Source organism: Hevea brasiliensis, unplaced genomic scaffold (assembly GCF_030052815.1).
Source record: "Hevea brasiliensis isolate MT/VB/25A 57/8 unplaced genomic scaffold, ASM3005281v1 Scaf1, whole genome shotgun sequence".
NCBI classification, from domain to species: domain Eukaryota; kingdom Viridiplantae; phylum Streptophyta; class Magnoliopsida; order Malpighiales; family Euphorbiaceae; genus Hevea; species Hevea brasiliensis.
Window position 1 is genome coordinate 10,227,107 of NW_026614585.1, and position 22,490 is coordinate 10,249,596.

Consider the following 22,490-nt stretch of genomic DNA (forward strand, 5'->3'; position numbering starts at 1 on the left):
TCCAAGGCTGCAACTCTCTTTCTGGGTTCTTTCACTCTATTTTCTTCTCATGTCTTCTTTTTATCTTTTTATAAACCTGATTGTAAAGCTCACCATGGGTGAGTAGGTTCTTTATTCTAGGGTTAGGGTGTAGCACTCTCAATTTTATTATGGATCTGGTTTGATTTTATTTAATACATTGAGTATTTTATACTTTGATTCAATCTCTTGTGATCTTAATGTATGTTATGTGTTGGTACCCACTTAGTATTGATTACAGATATTAATTGAAAGACTAAAAGGTAAAGATCAATATTAGAAAATCAGGATTTTGAACCTAGAAAATCTGACTTAGAGATAGGCTGATGACCTTTGTGGAGTTCCAAAATTAATCAAAGATCTTAAAGGGTTTTAATTAATTTAATCACCATGAAAGTAGGGTTTATATTAATTAAAATACATTTTGAGTGCCTTGAGAGAGCACTTAAGATAACTTAGGATTAATTTCCATCAAAGTAATAATCTCCCAGTTATTGAATGAATTAGATTGATTCCATAACTTATTGAAGTGTGAACCCCTAGCTCTAGAATGTCTTTATCCATTAGTATTTTATTTTAGTTAATTATTTAGATTTTATTTCTTTCGATTTAGATATAATTATTATTTCTCTACAATTCGATCGTCTAAATAATTAAAATCACTATAGTTTGATACTTAATACGGTACTCTACTCATCACTTTATTACTTATTAGCGATCCGTGCACTTGCAGTGGTTGAAAAACCAGCAAACACTGTGCAACAGAATATGTGGTCTTCACAGGCAAGAAATGAGCTGATTTAGTCAGACGGTCTACAATTACCCATATTGAATCATATCTCCGCGTGGTACGAGGCAACCCAGTCACAAAATCCATAGTAATCATTTCCCACTTCTATTCTGGGATAGGGAGCTCTTGCAGCTTCCCTGACGGCCTCTGGTGTTCAAACTTCACCTTCTGACAAGTCAAGCACTTGGACACAAAGTCTGCTATGTCTCTCTTCACGCCATTCCACCAATAGCTATCTTTCACATCATGGTGCATCTCGGTGGAGCCTGGGTGGACATTGTACAACGTATGGTGTGCCTCTCGCATGATTTCATTTCTGAGATTGTCCATGTCGGGCACACATATCCTGAAACCTTGCATAAGGGTGCCATCATTGGCAAATCCAAACTCACCACCTGCTGTACTCTTTCTATGATCTTCATCAATTGCTAGTCTCTGTGCTGGGAAACTCTGACACTATCTCGCAGGTCTGGTCTCACTGAAAAATGAGCCAACAATACCCCCTCATCAGAAAGATCTAAAATCAGACCTTGATCCATCAACTCATGTACTTCCTAAATCAACGGTCTCTTCTCCATTGATATGTGCGCCAAGCTACCAGAAGATTTTCTGCTTAAAGCATTTGCTACTATATTGGCCTTCCCAGGGTGGTACTAGATGGTACAATCATAGTCCTTCAGAAGCTCCATCCATCTCCTCTGTCTCAAATTTAAATCCCTCTGTTGGAAAATGTACTTCAAACTCTTGTGGTTGGTGTATATCTCGCACACTTCATCATACAGGTAGTGTCTCCAGATCTTTAGTGCAAATACTACAGCTACCATTTCCAAATCATGGGTGGGGTAGTTCTGCTCATGTCTCTTTAGCTGCCTTGAAGCATAAGCCACTACTTTTCCATTCTGCATCAAAACACACCCTAAGCCAACTCTGGAGACATCACAGTACACGTTATATCCTTCACCACTCATCAGTAATGTCAACACAGGGGTGGTGGTCAGACACTCCTTAAGCTTCTGGAAACTCTCCTCACATTCATTTGTCCAAATGAATAGAACATTCTTTCGAATTAACTTAGTTAGGGGAGCTGCTATCCTGGAAAAATCCTGCATAAAACGCCTATAGTAGCTAGCTAGGCCCAGAAAACTTCGCACCTCAGTGACTATTGTAAACCTAAGCCAATTAGTAACAGCCTCAATTTTCTTGGGATCCACTTAAATGCCTTCACTAAAAACCACGTGTCCCAAGAATGAGATGCTTTCTAGCCAAAATTCATATTTTGAAAATTTGGCATATGGCTGGTGCTTCCTCAAAGTCTGCAACACTATCCTCAAATGCCACACATGTTCTTCCTCGGTCCGAGAGTATACTAAAATGTCATCTATGAATACGATGACAAAATGGTCCAGGAATGGCCTGAACACCCTGTTCATCAAGTCCATGAAGGCCGCTGGTGCATTGGTGAGTCCAAAAGACATCACCAAGAACTCATAATGACCATATCTTGTCCTGAATGTTATTTTGGACACATCCTCATTCCTAATTCTCAACTGATGGTTGCCTGATCGTAGGTCTATCTTGGAAAAGAATCTAGCCCCTTGGAGCTGATCAAACAGATCATCGATCCGAGGAAGCGGATACTTGTTCTTCACAGTCACCTTATTCAGCTGTCTATAATCAATACACAACCTCAATGACCCATCTTTCTTTCTCACAAATAGAATAGGAGCGCCCCAAGGTGAAGTGCTCGGACTTATGAAATCCTTGTCCAAAAGCTCATGTAGTTGCTCCTTTAGCTCTTTTAACTTTGCTAGTGCCATCCTGTAAGGCGGCATTGATATGGGGTTCGTACTCGACACAACATCAATGCAGAACTCTATTTCTCTTCTTGGTGGCAACCCTGGAAGCTCCTCAGGGAAGACGTCTATAAATTCTCTGACAACAGGAACATTTTCCATGTTAACATCTTCTACAGATGTATCTCTCACTAATGCCAAATACCCTTAACATCCACGCCTCAACATTTTTCTAGCACTAATTACTGACACCAAATTATATGGAGCCACGCTACTATCACCATCAAAGCTAAACTCTTCCATACTAGGTATGTGGAAATACACATTTTTGTTTCTGCAGTCTAAAGTAGCATAATGAGTTGCCAACCAATCCATTCCCAAAATTACATCGAAATCCATTACTGGTATAGGAACTAAGTCTATTGGGAGGATTCTTCCATCCACTACTACTGGACTACCCGGAAAAACCATATCTACATCTATGTTGTCACTAAGTGGGGTAGCTACAGACAAAGGGCATTCTAAAGTTGTAGGGTTCCTACCCAATCTCATGGGAAAAACAGGAGAGACAAATGAGTGCGTAGCACCCGGATCTATCAAAACACGAGCCTCATAGGAACAAACTAGAAGAATACCTGTCACAATTGTATTAGAAGCCTGAGCATCCTGGTGGGTTAGGGTGAAAACCCGAGCTTGACCCTTACCCTGTGTTGCAGAACCCTAATATTGACTTCTACCTCCTGACTTGCCTCCAAATCCACATCCTCCTTGTCATCAGCCCTGTTGGCCACTGAACTGACTGCCTGCCATGCTGGAAGCACCAGGATACAACTGACAAGGAACATTTGTAACAGAACCCTATGACCCCATCTGTGGCTCACTGAACACTGGACATTCTCTAGCAAAGTGACCCTGCTGACCACATCGAAAACATACTCCCGAACCCATCATATAAGGTCCTGAATGTCCTCTTCCACACTGTGTGCAAGGTGCAAAGAAGGATCCTGAACCAGACCCAGAACTACTATAACCCGAACTGTGACCACTGCTAGATCCGTACCCTGGTCTAAATCCTCGAGATTTGTGTTTAAAACCACCCTTCTTGTTGCTTCTACCTCTTCCTCTGTAGTGACTTTGGCCGCTACTATTCGTGGTACCCGTGTAGGGAATACCTGAAGAACCTTCTACTTTATTTTTATTTGCTCTTCCATTATCATCTCATGTATAGCTAATCTCAATTTGTCAGGCTCGATCAATTACCATATCAAATAACTGATCAGACATCATGGCCAGGTTTGCATACCTCATGTCCAGCCCCTTTAGGAATCTTTTTACCTTCATACTTTCTGCAGCCACTACTGTAGGGGCATACCTGCTCAGTTCAAGAAATTATGTAGCATATTCATCTACAGATCTGTCATTCTACCTTAAGGCCTCAAAGGCCCACTGCTTTTGATCTCTGAAACTTTCTGGCATAAACTTGTTGATAAACAATTCCACAAACTGGGTCCAAGATAATCCCTCAATATGAGGTAGTGCATAGTCTGTCATCTACTGTCTTGGCACTGGCCCCAATACATGTTGCACACACTCTATAAGCCTCCTATCAGTCAATTTGCAACTCCATCCCTGCCTGTTTGCAGGAATCCAAAAATCGATAGGCATCGTTTGACACATCATAAGTACCAAGCACCAACTTCTTGAAATTAATTATTTGTTTGTAAGGTTCCCCTCTTGGTGCGGTGGGCTGCTGTTGTTGGGGAGGGTGGACCATATACTGTGCCATCATATTGATAGTTCTCTGCAATCCGACTAAGGTAGCAGCTATTGGGTCCATTGGACCCCGAGCCATAAAAGACTGATCCTGAACTGGTGGCAGCTGCTCTTGTACTTGAGCAGCTCTAAGCCTCCTACCCCGCCTCCTCGGGGCAGGAGCCTCATCCTGTGCCAACACCTCGTCAGGCACATCCGGTTCTAGTGCAGTGGCAGCTCTTCTGCTTTTACGCATTTTCCTGAAATTCAACAACATTAGCCCACAAAATTTCAAAATGGCATGTTACACACAATTATATAAAGTAGAAACTAGAAGCAAAGATGACAATGCAAGATGAATGTGGACTCTATTCTCCGCATGTGACTCCTATTAGACTCTTCCCAATACTTTAGACAAATATTCCCTATGAATCTGGAGCCTAAGCTCTGATACCACATTTGTTACAACCCAATCTATGGGCTGGACCAGCACTAGGACTTGGGCCAGCCTAAAGCCCCCGAGGCCCATATTAAGCCTAACTATTCTTCAACCCAACTCTAAAGCCCATTTGGGCCCAATTTCAAGAATTCAACCGGACAGAGTCCGGCCATAAAATGGACCATTTAACGGGGAGTTTTTGACTCGCTTGACCTATAAACACAATATATAATAAATTGGGGAGCGCAGCTCACCCTCCACATAATCAAAATGTCATAACTCAAATGGGAGCTCAGCTCCCTCATCCAATCCCATCATGCATACATTTAATAATTTTACAGGTCCAACATCACTTTTATAATACAGTCTTAAAATAAAAATAAGTGCTTCTAACATATACAGAGTCTAAAATTTAACTCAATTGTACAAAATATATTAAATACTATTAATGGACCTGCGAAGAAGAAGAGCAGATTAGCCACAACAAACTTGTAGCCTAGAAAAATAGATGAACAGAAGTGAGCGTTTAACTTAGAGAGTAAAATATCAATTTTAACCATAATCTCTATAGCTATCTAAAGCTAATGCACCCTGTGGAGTGAAATGCAATATCGTCATAATTTTCATATCATAACAGTAAAAAGGCAATTTGGAGCACTCACATACCCAACACTGTCAAACAATACATATGTGGGAACTGATCCCCTATACAGCCCTCTTAATCCAACCTCTGCCAGTGAGTGTCTCTCAAGCCGGACTTTTGCTTAATAAACCAAATGCGTGGTCCCAGCGAGTGTCTCTCAAGCCGTGTCTACCCCAAAGGAGCAGGTCCCAGTGAGTGTCTCTCAAGTCGTGTCTACCCGTCCTATCCATATCCAATACCATACCACACGCACGCCACGTGCACACACTGCTCCAAATTACCACAAACAACATCCATGGCAGTTTAACAATTATGAATGCAATATAAAACGTGCCTAGTGTTTAACTACATAGATACATATTTATAAGTGATGCATGGGCATGCTTGAACATATAATAATATCGAAATTATAATTAAAATTAATATTTTACTCACAGACTTAAACGAAGTCACTGTGTCCGCTGGGTGGAGGAGGAAGGTTGTCCCGACTTACTTGATAATTTTATTACAATTATTTAATACATTTAACTCAATACAAACTAAGAAAAGACCAAAGATGTCCTAAGTTGTGTCGAAAATCCGGCAGAGTCTCCTTTACACCTAGAATCTACCTAACCTGCAAAATGGCTCAAAATGCACTTCTATATCCATAAATCGCACATCCACAACTCAATCACATCACATAGCCCCTCCTGGGCCCCTCCAAACAGTCAACAATCACAATGTGAAAAATTACAGTTTAGTCCTTATAATTATCCCTTTTTGAAAAAACTACCCAAATAAACTCTAAAAATTCTAACACTTTGCCCCGTGGTCCTTAGCATTATTACTAAGCTAATGCAAAAGGAATTATAATTTTCTAAGCTATCACGAATATTTTATAGATTTTTAATCCAATTTAAGTACTAGATAATTAAGAAAAAGTAAGGTTCGGGTTTACCTATGCCAATTCCGACCTCGGGAATGCGCTCGGGGCATCTGACAATGGTGGGATAGCCAAAATCTTGACCCAATTCCAAGACTTTTTCGGTAGTTAGTCTGTTCGGCTCGAAATTTACAGATCCGGGCAACCGTTGAATTCTGCTAATTGAAGGTACCTACACGAAGCCCACAACACGAGGGTTAATATATAATTTTCACGGAATTTTCTAAGCTCATTTAGTGCTCGAAAAAATACTACAAAATTTTGCGGGATCCACCGAAAAACAGTGTCAAAAAATTTTAAAATTGGTATTGCCACAAAGCTCTTGACGAGTGGAGCACTCCAGTACTCTCGGTTTTCTCGTGGGGTTCACGCTTTGCAAGAAATTTAGCCCAAAAGTCGAAATGAGCTAAAATTTTTCGAACAAAAATTGGACAAACCGCTAGATGGATTTTGGTATTTTTGGTGTCTATGGAAAGTCTCGAGGTGTAGAAGAGATTTGGCATAAAACCTGGTCCGATTGGTGGCCGGATCTGCCGGAATCGACTCGGGAAGACGAAACAACGGTTGCGCGTTAGGGCGTCTTCAGGCGCGTTTTCCCAGCGCCTCGCGACGGCTGGCAAGGGGGACAGGCTTGGGTGGCGCGCTGGAGAGTTGGGAAGGCTGGGGCGACGGTGGAGCGGCGAGAGGGGGAGAGAGGAGAGAGAAAACGAGAGAGAGAGAGACAGAGTGAGAGAGAGAGAGTGTGTGTCGGGAGCGCGCGCGGAGGGAAGAAGAAAAGGAAATGGCCGGTCCGATTCAACCAGTCCGATCCAATCCTATTTGATTCGGTCAGTCCTATTCAGGATACAAAATTTTGAATTTTACTCTGCCTTGGGAACGAAAACAAGGTCAAAAAATTCTTAAAAAATTCTAAAAAACTCAGAAAAATTAGTAGAGTCCAAATATATTTTTAGTTTTACCATGTGGTCTTTAAATTAATTTTTAAAAATCATCAAAGTTTTTTATTTTCGGAAAATCGAATCCGATTTCTAAAATCCGAAAAAATTCAAATAATTTTCTAAAATTTAAATAAAATATAATATAAATAATTACCGATAAAATAATAAATTTAAAAATTAGGGGTGTTACAATTAATTACTTTAAGGTCCCTAAAAATTGTGGTTAATTACAAAATCATTAACATATTTTACAAATTAATCCTTAAATATTATAACTATTTACAAATAAACTCTTGTAATTTTGTAAATTCTATTTATGCCATTATCATTTTAATAATATATATATATATATATATATATATATATATATATATATATATATATAGTAATTTATAATATTTTCATATATTAATTATATTATTATATATGAAAAAAGAAAAAAATATGAACATAGATAAAAAAAAAAATTTTAAGGACTAAATTATTTTCATATTAAAAATAAAGTTAAAATTATTTTGATATTTTTACTAAATTTAATAGAAAACTAACCGTAATTATAAAAATATGAACTACCTTATAGGTTTATTAAAAAGTCAATGACTAAATTATTTAATTTTAAAATTATATGGACTAATTTATAAGTTTAACAAAATCTTACAGACTAAATTACCAATAAAATAAAATTTCAATATAATAAATACGATACATCAATAAATTACGCTGCACTCAATTCAAATAAGAGTAAGAGTTATAAAATGAATTTTTTTTTAAATATAAAATTTGAATAGCAGATTAAATATTTTCATTATAGAAAATTATGCAAAATGTTTACCTAACATATATTAGAAATAATAAATTAAAATTAAAAAAATATAAAGTTAAAAGATGGAATCAATTGGATAATTCATAATTCTAAGAAATTAAAAAAAAAAAAAGAATATTATGTTAAATCGAAGTACAAAACTTTTCTCAATTATTAATAATTGAAAACTTTTCTTTCTTGTAAAGGCAATGGGGTGCAGATAAGGCATGAAGAAAAAAAAATATTCATAGCAACAAAGATTAGATTATTAATTAATTAATGATAATTTAAAAAAAAAAAAAGTTGATGGAACCTCAAGCTTCACTTATTTGTTTATTAATTAATTAATAAGTTGATATAGTTTATCTTCCTCAAGGGAATGGAAGCTGATCCGATGACACGAGCGGTATACATTCACTCTATGTTCGTATAACGTAAGGGCTGATTACTGTGTGTGACATTCTTATTATTAGTAAATAATAAATATATGCTCTGATTTTTGCTCATATATATATACCCCCACAAGTTGGATTCCAAGATTATCGACTCGGATTCCACTAATTGTGTTTATTCCCACAAATTTATATATATTTTTTTCAAGTTTTTCTTTATTTTTATTATTATTATATAAAGAATAAGAGAAAATAGATTCAACTATGTATAAATAATTAAAAAAAATTAAGTATTGAAAGGAAAAATATCCGACCTGCCGGATTCGAACCAGCGACCTAAGGATTGTCTGAAAGGTTGATCCTACTACAGTCCTCCGCTCTACCAACTGAGCTAAGGTCGGACATGCTGCAAATCTCTGCCAAATTAATAGTAAAACAATGTCCAATGCCCAATCTATCACATGAAACTTTTCAATTTTTATCAATTACATTCAATTTCACCGAATTTTGTTATGTGATTGCACATGTCCATTAATCTCCACTATGACTTCGCGGCCTTCAACCCTCAAACACGCTCATCAATCCTCCACATCTGAATTTTACAATCACAAAAGTGAAGGTTACAATCCAAGAATTATAAGTAGGGGAAAAGGGGAACATTTCTTTTTAAAAAATTCTTTTTTCTCTTCGTCTTGTTGTATTCCCTACAAGCAGTACACATGTAAGAGCTATGTTTTCTGAAGACAATGAAAAGGTGATGGTTATTTCAAATAATATTAAGAAAAAGAGGTTGAATCCTGCTCTCATGTGAACTCTTCTGGTGCCTTCAGAATCCTTTCTTTTTGAGATTTTGTTGGTGCTCATTCCCTCTTTTCTCTTTGAGAATTTTTGAGGTAATGGATAGGGTCTTAAGTGTTGAATTAATGAAATTCAAGGACCAAATCATTAATTTTCAAAAAATGATAAATGTGTTAATTAAAATATATCTCAAAGACTAAAAGATAACTTATACTTAATTAAAATTGAGCCTAATTGACTTTTAGAGATACCATATAATTTCTCTATTAATTTTATTTTACCGTAATTATTAATTTTAATTTTTTAAAATTTAAATTATTAAATAAAATTATCAAATGAAAGTCTAACACAATTTTATCATATTCTTTTTTATTAGTTTAAAATTTTAATGATTTTTTTTTCTCATTATCTCATTGATATCTTTAGAATCTCTCAATTACTATATTTTTATCATACTCAAATTTAAAAAAAAAATCTTCATAAATTAAAATCATATCATTTATTTTATTGAATCTATAATTTTAATTAAACTTATTTTTCATGACTACTTTGAAAAAATAAAATTCAAAATAAATGTGACAAGCATTTTAATTTTAGACCAATTAAAATATTATAAGTTCAATAAATTTTAATGTTAAGTATTTATTATATTTTAATTAATAATAATTATATTTTTATTGAGTTAATTATATATAAAATAAATTTTCTTATTAATTTATATTTATTTTATATATATTATTTTTATCAATTACATATTTTAATTGAATTTCTAAATTAAATTTCTGATCCATAATTATACTTTTATAAATTTAAGAATGATGAATGACTTTTCGGTTAAGGGGGTAAAGGTGTTCAACCCAAAAAAAGAAAAAGGATTATTACGTGTCTGTTTAGAATCCATCCTCTTTAAATATTTAAAAAAATATATATATATTGGAAAGAGAGAAGATCGGGTTTGGGCTTGGCAAATGGGCTGGATTGGCATAAGGGACATGTAAAACGTCGGCGTTTCTTATTTTGTAATCCAATAAACCCTAGGTTGGTAGAGCTATATAAACAGATATACCATAGCACCCACAGCTGCGGCTCTGCTTCTTTCCGAGTCTACTCGTTTCTCGCATCTGTGTAGCTGATCGCACCTGTGTTGCTGATTGAATCCAATGGTATGTCTTAGATCTATGTCTCCTATGAGCTAACATATGCAAAATTAGGAATTTTGATAAATGGGTATTGGTTTTTGTAGGCGCCAAAGAAGGATAAGGCTCCACCACCGTCATCGAAGCCGGCGAAATCTGGAGGAGGAAAGCAGAAGAAGAAGAAGTGGAGCAAAGGAAAGCAGAAGGAGAAGGTTAACAACATGATCTTGTTCGATCAAGCCACCTATGATAAGCTTCTCTCTGAAGCCCCCAAGTACAAGCTCATCACACCCTCTATCCTCTCAGATCGCTTAAGGGTAATCTTTCCTTCTTTCATCTCTTTTATTTAATATACCTACTTGCCATGCAATTGTTGATATCGTAGAAGAGTGATAGCAACCCAGTTATGGTACGGGAGCTTATGATTTTGTAGTTTGATCGTATGAACATGATTCTTAACTTTTACAGAGTGCTCTTTGTGTGTGAAATATCAATATTTGACACCTGTGAATATGGTCAAGAGATGAGATTCGTAAAATAATTTTTTTTCCCTGATTGAATGGAGTTGTATAATTGTATTTAGTCCTGGCAATTGACTTAATTGAGCATTCGGCATAGATGCCATATGTATCTTGTGTTCGTTTTTTTTTGTTTTATAATCAATATTATGGTGTTATTTACTTTTCTTTCTTTCTTTTTTTCTTTTTTATTTTTGTTGGCTTGGTATGACTTGAACTCCATACTTTTTCAATACCTTTAGGCAAAAGCTCATTGTTTATCTACTTCTAAATTTAAACTTTCATGTTTTATCCTTCCTACATATATTTCCTTTTTCTACTTAAGTGGGTACTAACATAACAATTAAATTCTTTTGAGTTGCATCGTATAGATATTAGATAGTCATCTGAAGTGAAAGAATTTACATTTGATATGTGTTTTTGGTATTCTGGTTGAGTAGATTCATTGAATTTGGACCAGATTGATGAATATATGGTACAACTGGGTTGGGTGTGAATTTTGAATACTTATTATAGAGATGTATTTCGAATGCAACATTTACAATTTGGCTTTAAAATTTTTGTTCTATCCTTTGTTAGTAAGCTCTTATGTTGTACAATTTGAGCTAAAAACTCTGGTGAATTCTTAGATCTAAATTTTTCCTATCCAAATGCATTGATAATAAGTCCTCTAGAACAAGATTCGCATGCTAATGTAGCAACTGGAGTGTAGGTTAGCAGTATGGCCTCATCTGTGGTCTACTTGAGGAGTGTAGGTTAACAGTATGGCCTCATCTGTGGTCTACTTGAGCATCTTAGATGTACAATTCATGTTTTTTCCTGCCCTTGGTAAAACAACATTGATTTGGACCTCCAAAGTGATAATAGTCTACTGTTTTATATGACCATTATTTCCATTATTATGTTAATGTTATGAGCAATTTGTGTGCTAAGCTTTCAAATGCATTATTAATTCCAGCTTGTTTCTCATTCAATTTTAGTCTATCTAACAGATCAATGGTTCACTTGCAAGGAGGGCAATAAGAGAATTGATGGCAAGAGGTTTGATCAGGATGGTCTCTGCCCATGCCAGCCAGCAGATTTACACTAGGGCGACAAACACCTAGATGTCATTTTGATGTGCTTATCATTTAGTTTATGTAGTTTTATATTTTTGCTAAAGCTTGACTTTTGTTACATTTCCTTCCAAGAGATTGTTTCCATGCATGAGTTACAATCATAGACCATTGTCATTTGTGTTTGATGAAAGATTCTTCAGGTTTTTGAGATGTTGGATTGGGCTTTTGTGCCTTTGGAGTAGTCTACCTTAAACAACAAATTGCTGTGGTATTTTACCTATGATATTTCATTGCATTTTTGCATTTAGCTCCAATGGAAATAAGGGCAGGAAGCTGATTTACTGGTCTTGATTAGATCACGGTCTCAGGTATTTAGGTGAGATTTGGCTTTGAGCCGTCGTGTTTCACTCAAGTAGGAATCGTATTCAGTGGAAAGGACAGGTTCTTGTGGTGGAAATACCTCAAAAACATTACAGAAAGATTTAACAGCATATGTTGAATATCAATTATTGATTCTTCAGTATGATTTTACTTGCACACTTAAAACATGCATGGTAGGAATTTGCCTCCAATGTTGGCGTAGCCTGTATAGTGGCAGAGAATTGTAGAGGCTTAAAACAGGTAGAGTTGGATGTGTTTTGGATGAGAATTATGTTAGCTGGTCTACTTGCAAACGCCAATGGGTGGATAGGTTCTATCTAAAAATGTTGTTTAGTTTGGAGGGTGCCTTTTGCTCCTTGTATGATGGGATGAAGGGCTTGCAGTTACTAAGGAATGGGCCAACTGCAACCCAATGGAATATTTTCTGTTCCTGGGAAACAAAGTTCTCATTTAGGAACATTGGTCTTCCCTTAAACAGTGCCAGAATAGTTAGAGAAGTTGCGGTGTGATGGTGCATGGTCCAATCTAAACAGTCATTTCCATTTGTTTCTTTTTGTTATTTGGGATTTAATGGAGGTTTGAAGACTTTACAGTTTTTCAAACTGACTTTGGTGTGTCAAATTTCATTGGTGGCTAATTTGAAATGTTAATATAGGCCTTTGGTGAGTCAAAATTAATTGGTGGTCATTCTGAAATGGTAATATAGGCCTTGTTTGCGAACGTATTATACTTCTACAAAAGTATATTTCTGGTGAAGTATCTTTGTAGGAACTTACTTTTCAAAATGTGTACAATATATAAATTAACTTGTCAAGAAATAGTTTTTTTTTTTTTAAATTATAAAAGACAATAATATTTATAAAATAGTTCAAAGTGTAAAAAAATTAAAATACAAATCGATAAATTTATTATATTTAATTAGCAAAGTGTAAGTTATTTGCATAAGGAAAGTAAAGTGTTCTATTTATCAGGAAGTTAGTTTAATAATGCAAACCAAATAAAACTATTGGATACTTCTTAGAAAGTTATACTTTCTTAAACCACTTATAGCCAAATAAGGCCATAGTGTTGGGATACTTAAAATGATCAGCACTTTGATTTCAGAATGGGGAGGGATTGCAAAAAATTGAGGTTGATCTAATTGTATAAGTTCAATTTCTGATCAGATGGTGTTGATATGCTCATGTTTGTGTCCTGGTCATGGACAAATTAAATTACAACATTGATCAGAATCCTAGAGAATGCTAATGTTGTCAATAGCAACTCCATTAAAAATTTTCTTCGTACATAATTAACAAAAATGATAGCAACTCCTATAGGTAAATGCTGTAATTGTTGGAATAAAAGAATGGCAAGTATTAGGATCCGTTCATTTGAAGAAACGTATAATTGCGAAAGCTGCCAAGTTGTATGGAAAGTGGAACTCAATTTCCAGGAATCCAATAGATGATCGACATCGCTTACCATCTTTATTCCTTGGCATTGGCAAGAGGTGAGGTCTGTCTTTGTCAAGCTTAGTCTAAATAACTACATCATTCGTGTGAATGTCTCTGCATAAGCAAATTGGAATTCATATCTTTAACTGTAAATGAAATGACAATCATTTACATTTCATCCCCTCTCCTTGCTCAGAAAATGTAAACCTGCAAATGTGCCCCACCTTTCATGCATAATATTTCATATAAGAAAAATATCCCAGCTCTCATACTGGCCTTACAGTTTTAGTCTCTTGAGTTAAGAGAATGGCCTCGTTCAAGAAAATGACAATGAAACAAAGGGAAAGTATCCAGTATACATTTTGGAATTTGTGCTTGTTTTATATTCCTTTCCAGCACAACCATTACTATTTCTTCAATCCATTGCATGTGGATGAGAAGAAGAGAGATTTGAAATATTTGTCACATAGTCCTTTGTTTTATTTTTCATATATGCTTCTTCTTGTGTATGATATTTGGTGGTGAATGGTGATCCTTGTTACCAGTAACACCGGGACCATACAAATATTCCTGATTTTTTCCTGGTCGCCTGTTCCTTCCCTACCGCCGATTTATGTCCATGGTTGGTGATGAGTCCCATTTCAGATCCTGTCATTTGTTTCCTACTTTCTAAATATACGCTTATCATCCAGCAACTTATGTGTTGCTCGTACTCCATTTCTCTTATAAAATCGGCGGATTTTTCTTTTTCATTTGTCTCAAATCATAGACTATTTTCTATTTTGATATAGTATTCAATTTATTTATTTATTAATGTATTCCTATTTAATATATGTACGAAAAAAATAAATTTATTAGTTACAAGAATAATATAGTAATATGAATTATTTAATTTTTAATATGAGAAAAAATAAAACAAAATTTGTTATTTTAACCTATTTTCTTAAATTATATGAAAATAGAAATACGTCTATCTTTATGAGATTGATGGAATATATATATTAATTAACTAATTTTTAAATTTAATTTTTGATAAATATTATATATAAATTTGATATAAAAATATATTATATTAAATTTTATAAGTAAATTATTAAATAATATTGAAAAAATTAAATAAAATATTTATTTTCATAAATTATGTAAATATTTTGTTAAGATTTAAGATTTAAAATTATTAATGTTGTATAACATAAGAAATGATAAGTCAATTTTATTTATTATAAAAATAGAAATTTAATATATTTTGTATATGATAATTTAACTAATTTAAAATAATTTTATAAGAAATTATATAATTATAAGAATTTTTATTTATTAAGCATGTTTAAGGGCAGGGAGTGAAAGCTAGATACAATCTATGTAATATTAATTATTGATTTTGTACATAATTGATAAATTAAAATGATTAATCATAATTATAAATTAAAAAAAATTCATAAACTTCCATATAATTAGAAGTATAAAAATTAATATATAGAATATTTTAAAATACAAAACTAATTATGATAAAAAAAATAGAAGAAATTATACAAAAACATATTATATTTGGACAAGTGTGCGGTGAAGAAATCTTGATGCTATTAAATAAGAATTTTATATCAAAAATCAAAGACAACCATCACCATCATATGCTTCAAATGTCCATGTTAAGCTCAACCATTGCTTGATCACATCAACAATTTGCTCATCACTTTCTTCATGTTGCCCCATACCAACTTGTATATATGTTTGTTGGCCCCCACCCAAGATCTTCCAAAGTCTTTTACGGGTCTAAATCTATATAATGTGCATCAACTTGTTGATTTTCTCGGTGGTCTAATGTTAGTCATTGAATAAATAATCTAATAATTGAATATCATAATGCAAAAGATTAGACAAATAATCACATTTAATATTTGTTTTATCATATAAATTATCATATTTAAATTTTTTTATAAAAATTGATATTTCATTAATAAGAATTATAAGACGAGTACAACATAATTTTCTTATAAAAAAATACAAATATAGATAATTAAAATTTTCTGTTTAGATATGATTTAAATAGTGCAGAATAATTTTTTGAGTAATAACCAATCTTTTCTTTTCAACGACTAAAGAAATTTCTGTAATATTTATCATTTTGAGAACTTATTACTTCTGAAGCATTCATAAGAGGCTAAGCTACCAAATATTACCAACAGGCTCTACTGATATAAAATCATTATTTACTCCTAAAAATTCAAAATCTCTAATAAAAAAATATTTTATTTTAAACTATTAAATAGTTCATTCAAATATCGAAAAAAAAGCCTCACCAAGAAAGAAAATAAAATCTTAATAATGGGGAGAATAAGATTTCAATGTCAGGGAAAAACTTCAAATATATTCTTAACAGACACAAACTTAAAGAAAAAAATATAGAGTAAGCAATTAAAAAAAAAATAAATTGAAAGTAAGCAACAAGTGAACAACTCATCGGTGTCCCTCAAGAAAAGAGATATGAAAAAGAAAAGAAAAATAGGAGTAAAGAAGAGGAGAGGAGAAGTGATCTCTTATATTATATTTGAATTATTCTAGCTAGGAGTGTATAAAGAAACGGATAAGCCGATCAATCAAACCAAATCGATTAAATTTAAATCGTAATTAGTGATTTTATATATTTAAATATTAGTTATTATTTAAAAATAATTATAAACTAAATTTTTTATTTGAGTTTCATGTTGACATAATAAAAATCGAATATATAGAAGAGAAATACGTAAATAATTTTATTTTATTTTTTATTTTTATTTATTTATATTGAATAATACATCTTAAATTAATGTTTTATTTTTTAATTAATGCATGATAATATATATATATAAAAAGTTTAACAAGAGTTGAATTATAAAAAAAAAAAGAAGTATTAAAACAAGTAAAATTGATTCAAGTTGAACCCAACCCGTTTATTGTAAAAATCTAAAATATGTGATTTTATAATTTAATTTATTAGTTTCCTTTTGAATATTATCAAAATTATTTTTTTCAATTTGATTTGGCCAAATGCATCAAACCTACTCAAAACCAACCCATGTACATTCTTAATATTAGCAACTCCTTATTCAAAAATTTTCCATTAATAAAGAAGTGAATTTATGTGTAACAATATATAATAAGTTAGCAAATGAGTATAGTTTGATTGGTTTTTTTTTTACCTTAAAAATATAGGAAGTGCAAAAAATTTAAATTTAAATCTTTTAATATTTTTATTTTAAAATTATTCATTTTTATGGTGACTAGTTCATTAATTATTACCAATTTCATTTTCGTCCATTGAATTTTTTTAAAAACAGAGTTAAATTACTCCATCCCATCTAAATTTAGACTATGTCCTTACACTTGGTGAAGCATGGAGATTTATATTTGAAATTTTATAGTTTTGAATATAAATATAATTTAAATATTATTGAATATAAATTTATCAATTTTTTATTTTTTAATTTAATGAAATTCTTCTGTATTAAAAAAAAAAAAAAAAAAAGGTAATGAAGGGACGTCATGGGTCTCCGCTTAATGCGATAAGAACCGTCCATTAGGAGGTAGGATTATCAGTATGTGTCCAAAGCATGGAGGGTAAGTAGTCCAAATATGATTGCAGAATGCACTTGCCTGACAATAGTTATAATCATGGGTCCCAATGATTATTCTATTTGGTAATTATTATTATTATAATTATTATGGGCCTTTGATTGTCAATTAAAAAAAAATTCAAAAAAATCATTATAGCAGAAGTTTTTTTCTGACCACCAAATATTGGTACCTTTTCTTTCCCCTTTTGGCAAAGTTCATATCACTTAAATTTTTTGTACTATGAAAAATTAAGGGATATTTTGAATTTATTATAAATTTAAGATATAATATATATAAATGAGTTTTATATATTTATATTTTAAATATATAATAAATTTAATTTAAATAAAAAAATTTTTTTTTAAAAATTTAATTATTTTATAAATTATGGGATATGAGTCCATCTCATTTTAAGAAAAGGGATATGTATTCATAAGATACCTAATAAAATCTTTTGTACTATTTACGTATATATTATTTTTTTTTATATAATTATCTTCTATCTATATTTAAATTTAAAATTTCATAATTTTTATAACAATTTTAATATCACTAAGTAATATTAAAGAATTTATATATATATATATATATCAAAATTTAACAAATTTTGATTTATAATAAAATGAGATCCTCCATAGTGAGCAAAATTCCATTCAAATTGAAAAAATTGACTAAATTGGTTTAATCTAAATTTTAACTTAATTTTTTTTATTTGGTTTGATCTTTAATTTAATATATTTATCAAATAAAATATTTCATTTAAATGATTTAGTTGATTAAGTATTGATCATGTTAATGATTAACCTTTATATACTACTTAAAATAATTTAGAAAAAAAGAAAATTGCCATGTTGGGTGAGATGCTAATATTTTCAAATTAATTTTTAATTATTAAAATTAAATCTTTTCTCCAATGATTTTAGCCCTTTCATTTAATGTATTTAAAATAAATAAAATATTTTCCAACGATATAATTATCAACTGAATTAATTTTATTAAATTCTTCTAAAATTTTTGTATAGAAAAATTTTGACAAGTTCATTTTAATCCCCATTTTCATTTTTTTTTGGAATATTTCCACATTTAAATTTTTACAAAAATTATAATAATTTACCCTGTAAAGACAAACGTTTATTTTAAATCAAAATAATATTTAGTTTTTGTTTTATTATTATTTTCATTATAAATTTCATTAACTCACATAAAAAAAAAACATTTTTTTTTTAATTTTTCAGCCCGAATTACCTTTTCATATAAAGGTTAGATTTTATTATTTTTTTAATCAACTTAACGGCTAGAATGTGATGATAAAATGTTATAATAATTATAATTAGCAAGGTCGCTGTCATTTGATAGGGAACGTGCCAAATTGGCGGGAAATATCTAATCATAACCGTCGAAAAACAAGAGACTTTAGCAGCTTCAAATTGTAATACAAATATGCCATTAAACAACTTGCTAATTAAATTTAATTTATTATATAAAATATATTAAAAAAAATTTATCTAAATTTAATTTATTATAAATTTAATATATAAATATATGAGATTTGTATATTTAATAAATAGATTATATAATATATTTAGTGATTGATGTAAAAATTTAATTTAAGAGCCTAATTAAAGTATTAATTAATCATTTACTTAGATATTAATTAAATAAGTTAATTTACTAATAATGATAATTCTGTAACCCGAAGACCTTGATCCAAAGGATATAAGTATGGAACAACTGAATTCTAATGAGTTATGCAAACTCTGAATTTGCTAGACTCACTCTTAGCGCAGAGCTATTTTTTATAGTAGGGACGAGATTCAAACCTTGGATTGCATGAAAAGTTATAAAGCTCTGATACCAGTTGAACCGAAAATGATATCCTTTCTGGATAAGGCACTAAATTCTTTTTATTACCGTCAACGGACCCAAACCTAATTTTTATCAATATATATGTAAATAAAATATGCACTAAATTAAAATTTTGTATATAAATATATTTAATAATTTCTTTAATTTAGGTGACTTTGGCAGAAAATAATACATATAATAATTAGGTACTGACAAAATTTTTTTGGACTTTCTTTACTAAATATTAATTTTTATGAAAAAAAATGTATTATAATTAATAATTATTATCTAATAATATTATAATTATTATATCTACTTTAGGAAAAAATTATTGCATTATATTGTTTAGTATTTTTTAGTGCGCATGTTATACGTACTCATTATATATGTTAGTAATTTAATTTTTTATATCTAATTCTTTATTAATTTTTTATATATAACATGATACTATCAAAATATATTATTTTTAATAACCAGCTAAATTTATTAATTTATTATCATAATATCAAATTATTATGTATATATTTTACTTATAATTAATGTTTTAATAAGTGACTATCTTTTAAATTCATGATTTTTTAAATATAATCATTTTTATTTATTTTATTTATAATATAATTTAAAAATTATCAAACAATTAATAATACTTAAAATTTTAATATTGTATTAAAATTTCATTAAAATCCAATTATATTAAATAATAAAATAATAATTTTAAAAATAATATCAAAAATAATAAAAAAATAATTTTCAATCTCTACAATGCATTTTGACAATTTTTATTCATTTGTTCATAATTTAAAATATCAACTATAGAATGTTTTTCAATTCTATTTTATACAAAAATTAAAATTACTTATCTTTAATAAAAAATAATGATAACAAAAAAATAAATAACTATAATTTTTTATGAAAAAAATAAATTTAAAATGCATATTATTAAAATATAATAATATATTGATATCACTAAAATAGAATATTAAATAGGAGTGAATATGGTAAGACAAAGTTTATATTTTATTCCAAATATATAAAATAAATTTAAATAAAAACAGCAATGAATATATACAATTGAAGCTCGCCATAATTGATAAAACAATGATTTTTTTTAAATGTCAAAATAATTGTTTTAATCGTAAAATGAAAGCTCTTCGGGTACGATGGTCATAGCTCCCTTAAACTTGATTCTTGGTGACACCGAATTGATATCCTTAATTTAACCTAACTCCCCACAGGAAAAAACATACAAAGCTCGAAATAGCACATAATTATTAAAAAATATATCATTGTCTCTCATTGTATTCTTGAGTAGAAATAATATTTAGTCATCATATTAATACGGAGAGTTGAATCAAAGTAATATAATGTCATCTCATTAAGTTAGCCATTAAATTATTACGGCGGATAAAATATGAAATTTACTATCATACAAAAGTCTCTTGTAAAATCTCTAATGAAACTCAAATAACTTAAAATTTTAAAATACTAACTAATAAAAAACCATGGTCTATAAAATTTTAAAAATTAAATGGATAAAATATAGTATTTTAGATTCAGGTGGTAGCTGGAAAGGAATTAAAAAACATATATACATAAATAAATGCAAATGAAAAAATAAAAAGAATATATTAAAAAAAAAACATAATTATAATATATACCATGACTTGCGGATAAATGTTTTATCCATATGAAATTCATTTTAGAATAAAATTCTAATATAATTAAAATTAAAATTTGTATATTTTATATATAATTATAAAATAATAATTTTTTAATAATTAATTAAAAATAACCTTTATAACATTTTCCATTTCAGTTCAAATTGGATATCTATATTTTTTTTAAACATAAATTTATAATTTTTTTTAGAAAAAAAGTGAATTTTGTGATTTCTTAATTAATTATTTTTTGATAAAATTAATATTTTTTTTAAAAAACTTCCATATAATTTTTTTTTAATTGAAAACATGAATTTTCTGATAACTTTTGTTTCTTTAATGCAAGTTTTCTTTTGCCATTATCATAATTTATTTCCCAATGCCATTTTCTATTTCTTTCACATGTTTTCTATTGTTGAACGTTTTCTATTATGCCTTTAATCATAGTTGTTTTAGCGTTTAACCTGAAATTTTTTTTAGGCCTGAATTATAATCAAAATTAGGATAGTATTTAATTATAAATTATTGTGTTAGGATAGTGCTTGATCCTTCAGAGAAAATCTCATTGGGAGCATTTTATCCTTTAGGGCTGTTTGATTTAACAGTTGGACACAGTTGATAATTGTTAGCTGATAACTGTTATTGTTAGTTGATAGTTGATGATAGCTAATTTATATTAAGTGTCTGATAAAATTATATTTAGCTGTTGCTGTTGATGCGTGAAATGATTAATAAAGATATATATTATATAATTTATTTTATTATTAAATTAAATATATAATTATTAAATTAATATACTATATCATTTATTATATTATTAAAATAAATATAAAATTATTAATCGATCATATTATATAATTTATTTTATTATTAAAATAAGAAAATAATTATTTTTTAAAATAATTAAATAATTTTAAAAATATAGATAAAATAATAAAGTAATTATTATAGTTGATAAAGAAAAAACTTATAATTAATTTAAGTTTTTAGATGTAAATAAATATTTTATATTATTAATAAAAAATATTTTAACAAAATTAAAATACGTTAATTAAAATGTTAAAATTATAAATAAAAATATAAAAGTATTAATAATATTAATTTTTAGTTAAATAAAAAAAATAATATGATCAAAATAAAAAATAAAATTAAATCAAGTGTTAGCTGATGAGAAAAAACTCTAAAAATAGAGCTGATACAAACTGCAGCTGATGAATATCATATCAGCTACCCATCAATTATCAGCTTCATTTTTTTAAATTTATCAAACATTTTAGTTTACCTTTTTGGATGTCTATAAGCTATCAGCTGCAGCATCTAATAGATGAACCAAATATCCTCTTAGTAATCTAAGATCTATTGGGTTGGGGACAACTACGGTAAAATATAAAAAAAAATTAATAAGTTTTTTTTTTTAATTTAATTGCAGCAAACATTTATGGATTATATGGGATTGGTAATAATTATAGCAAAGTGAAATACTATTTCATAACAAATATATATAATGAATGAAAAATTTTGTAAATAAAATATAAAAATATAACTATTGAGAGGTTAATTAATTAATCAGTATA

General features: G+C 30.0%; 1 protein-coding gene and 1 non-coding gene across 2 annotated transcripts; one reads left to right on the top strand and one right to left on the bottom strand.

Annotated features, from left to right (window-relative positions):
* Positions 1-8,800: 8,800 nt before the first annotated feature.
* On the bottom strand, positions 8,801-8,893 carry TRNAY-GUA (transfer RNA tyrosine (anticodon GUA)). The gene is made up of 2 exons: positions 8,857-8,893; positions 8,801-8,836 (listed from the first exon to the last, which is right to left on the bottom strand). It is a non-coding gene; the product is annotated as a tRNA-Tyr (tRNA).
* Positions 8,894-10,299: 1,406 nt separating this feature from the next.
* Positions 10,300-12,212, top strand: LOC110673064 (40S ribosomal protein S25-2). Its single transcript, XM_021836069.2, has 3 exons — positions 10,300-10,453; positions 10,534-10,743; positions 11,937-12,212. Exons 1-3 carry the CDS (start codon positions 10,451-10,453, stop codon positions 12,048-12,050), a joined length of 327 nt encoding a protein of 108 aa, XP_021691761.1. The 5' UTR covers positions 10,300-10,450; the 3' UTR covers positions 12,051-12,212.
* Positions 12,213-22,490: the final 10,278 nt, after the last annotated feature.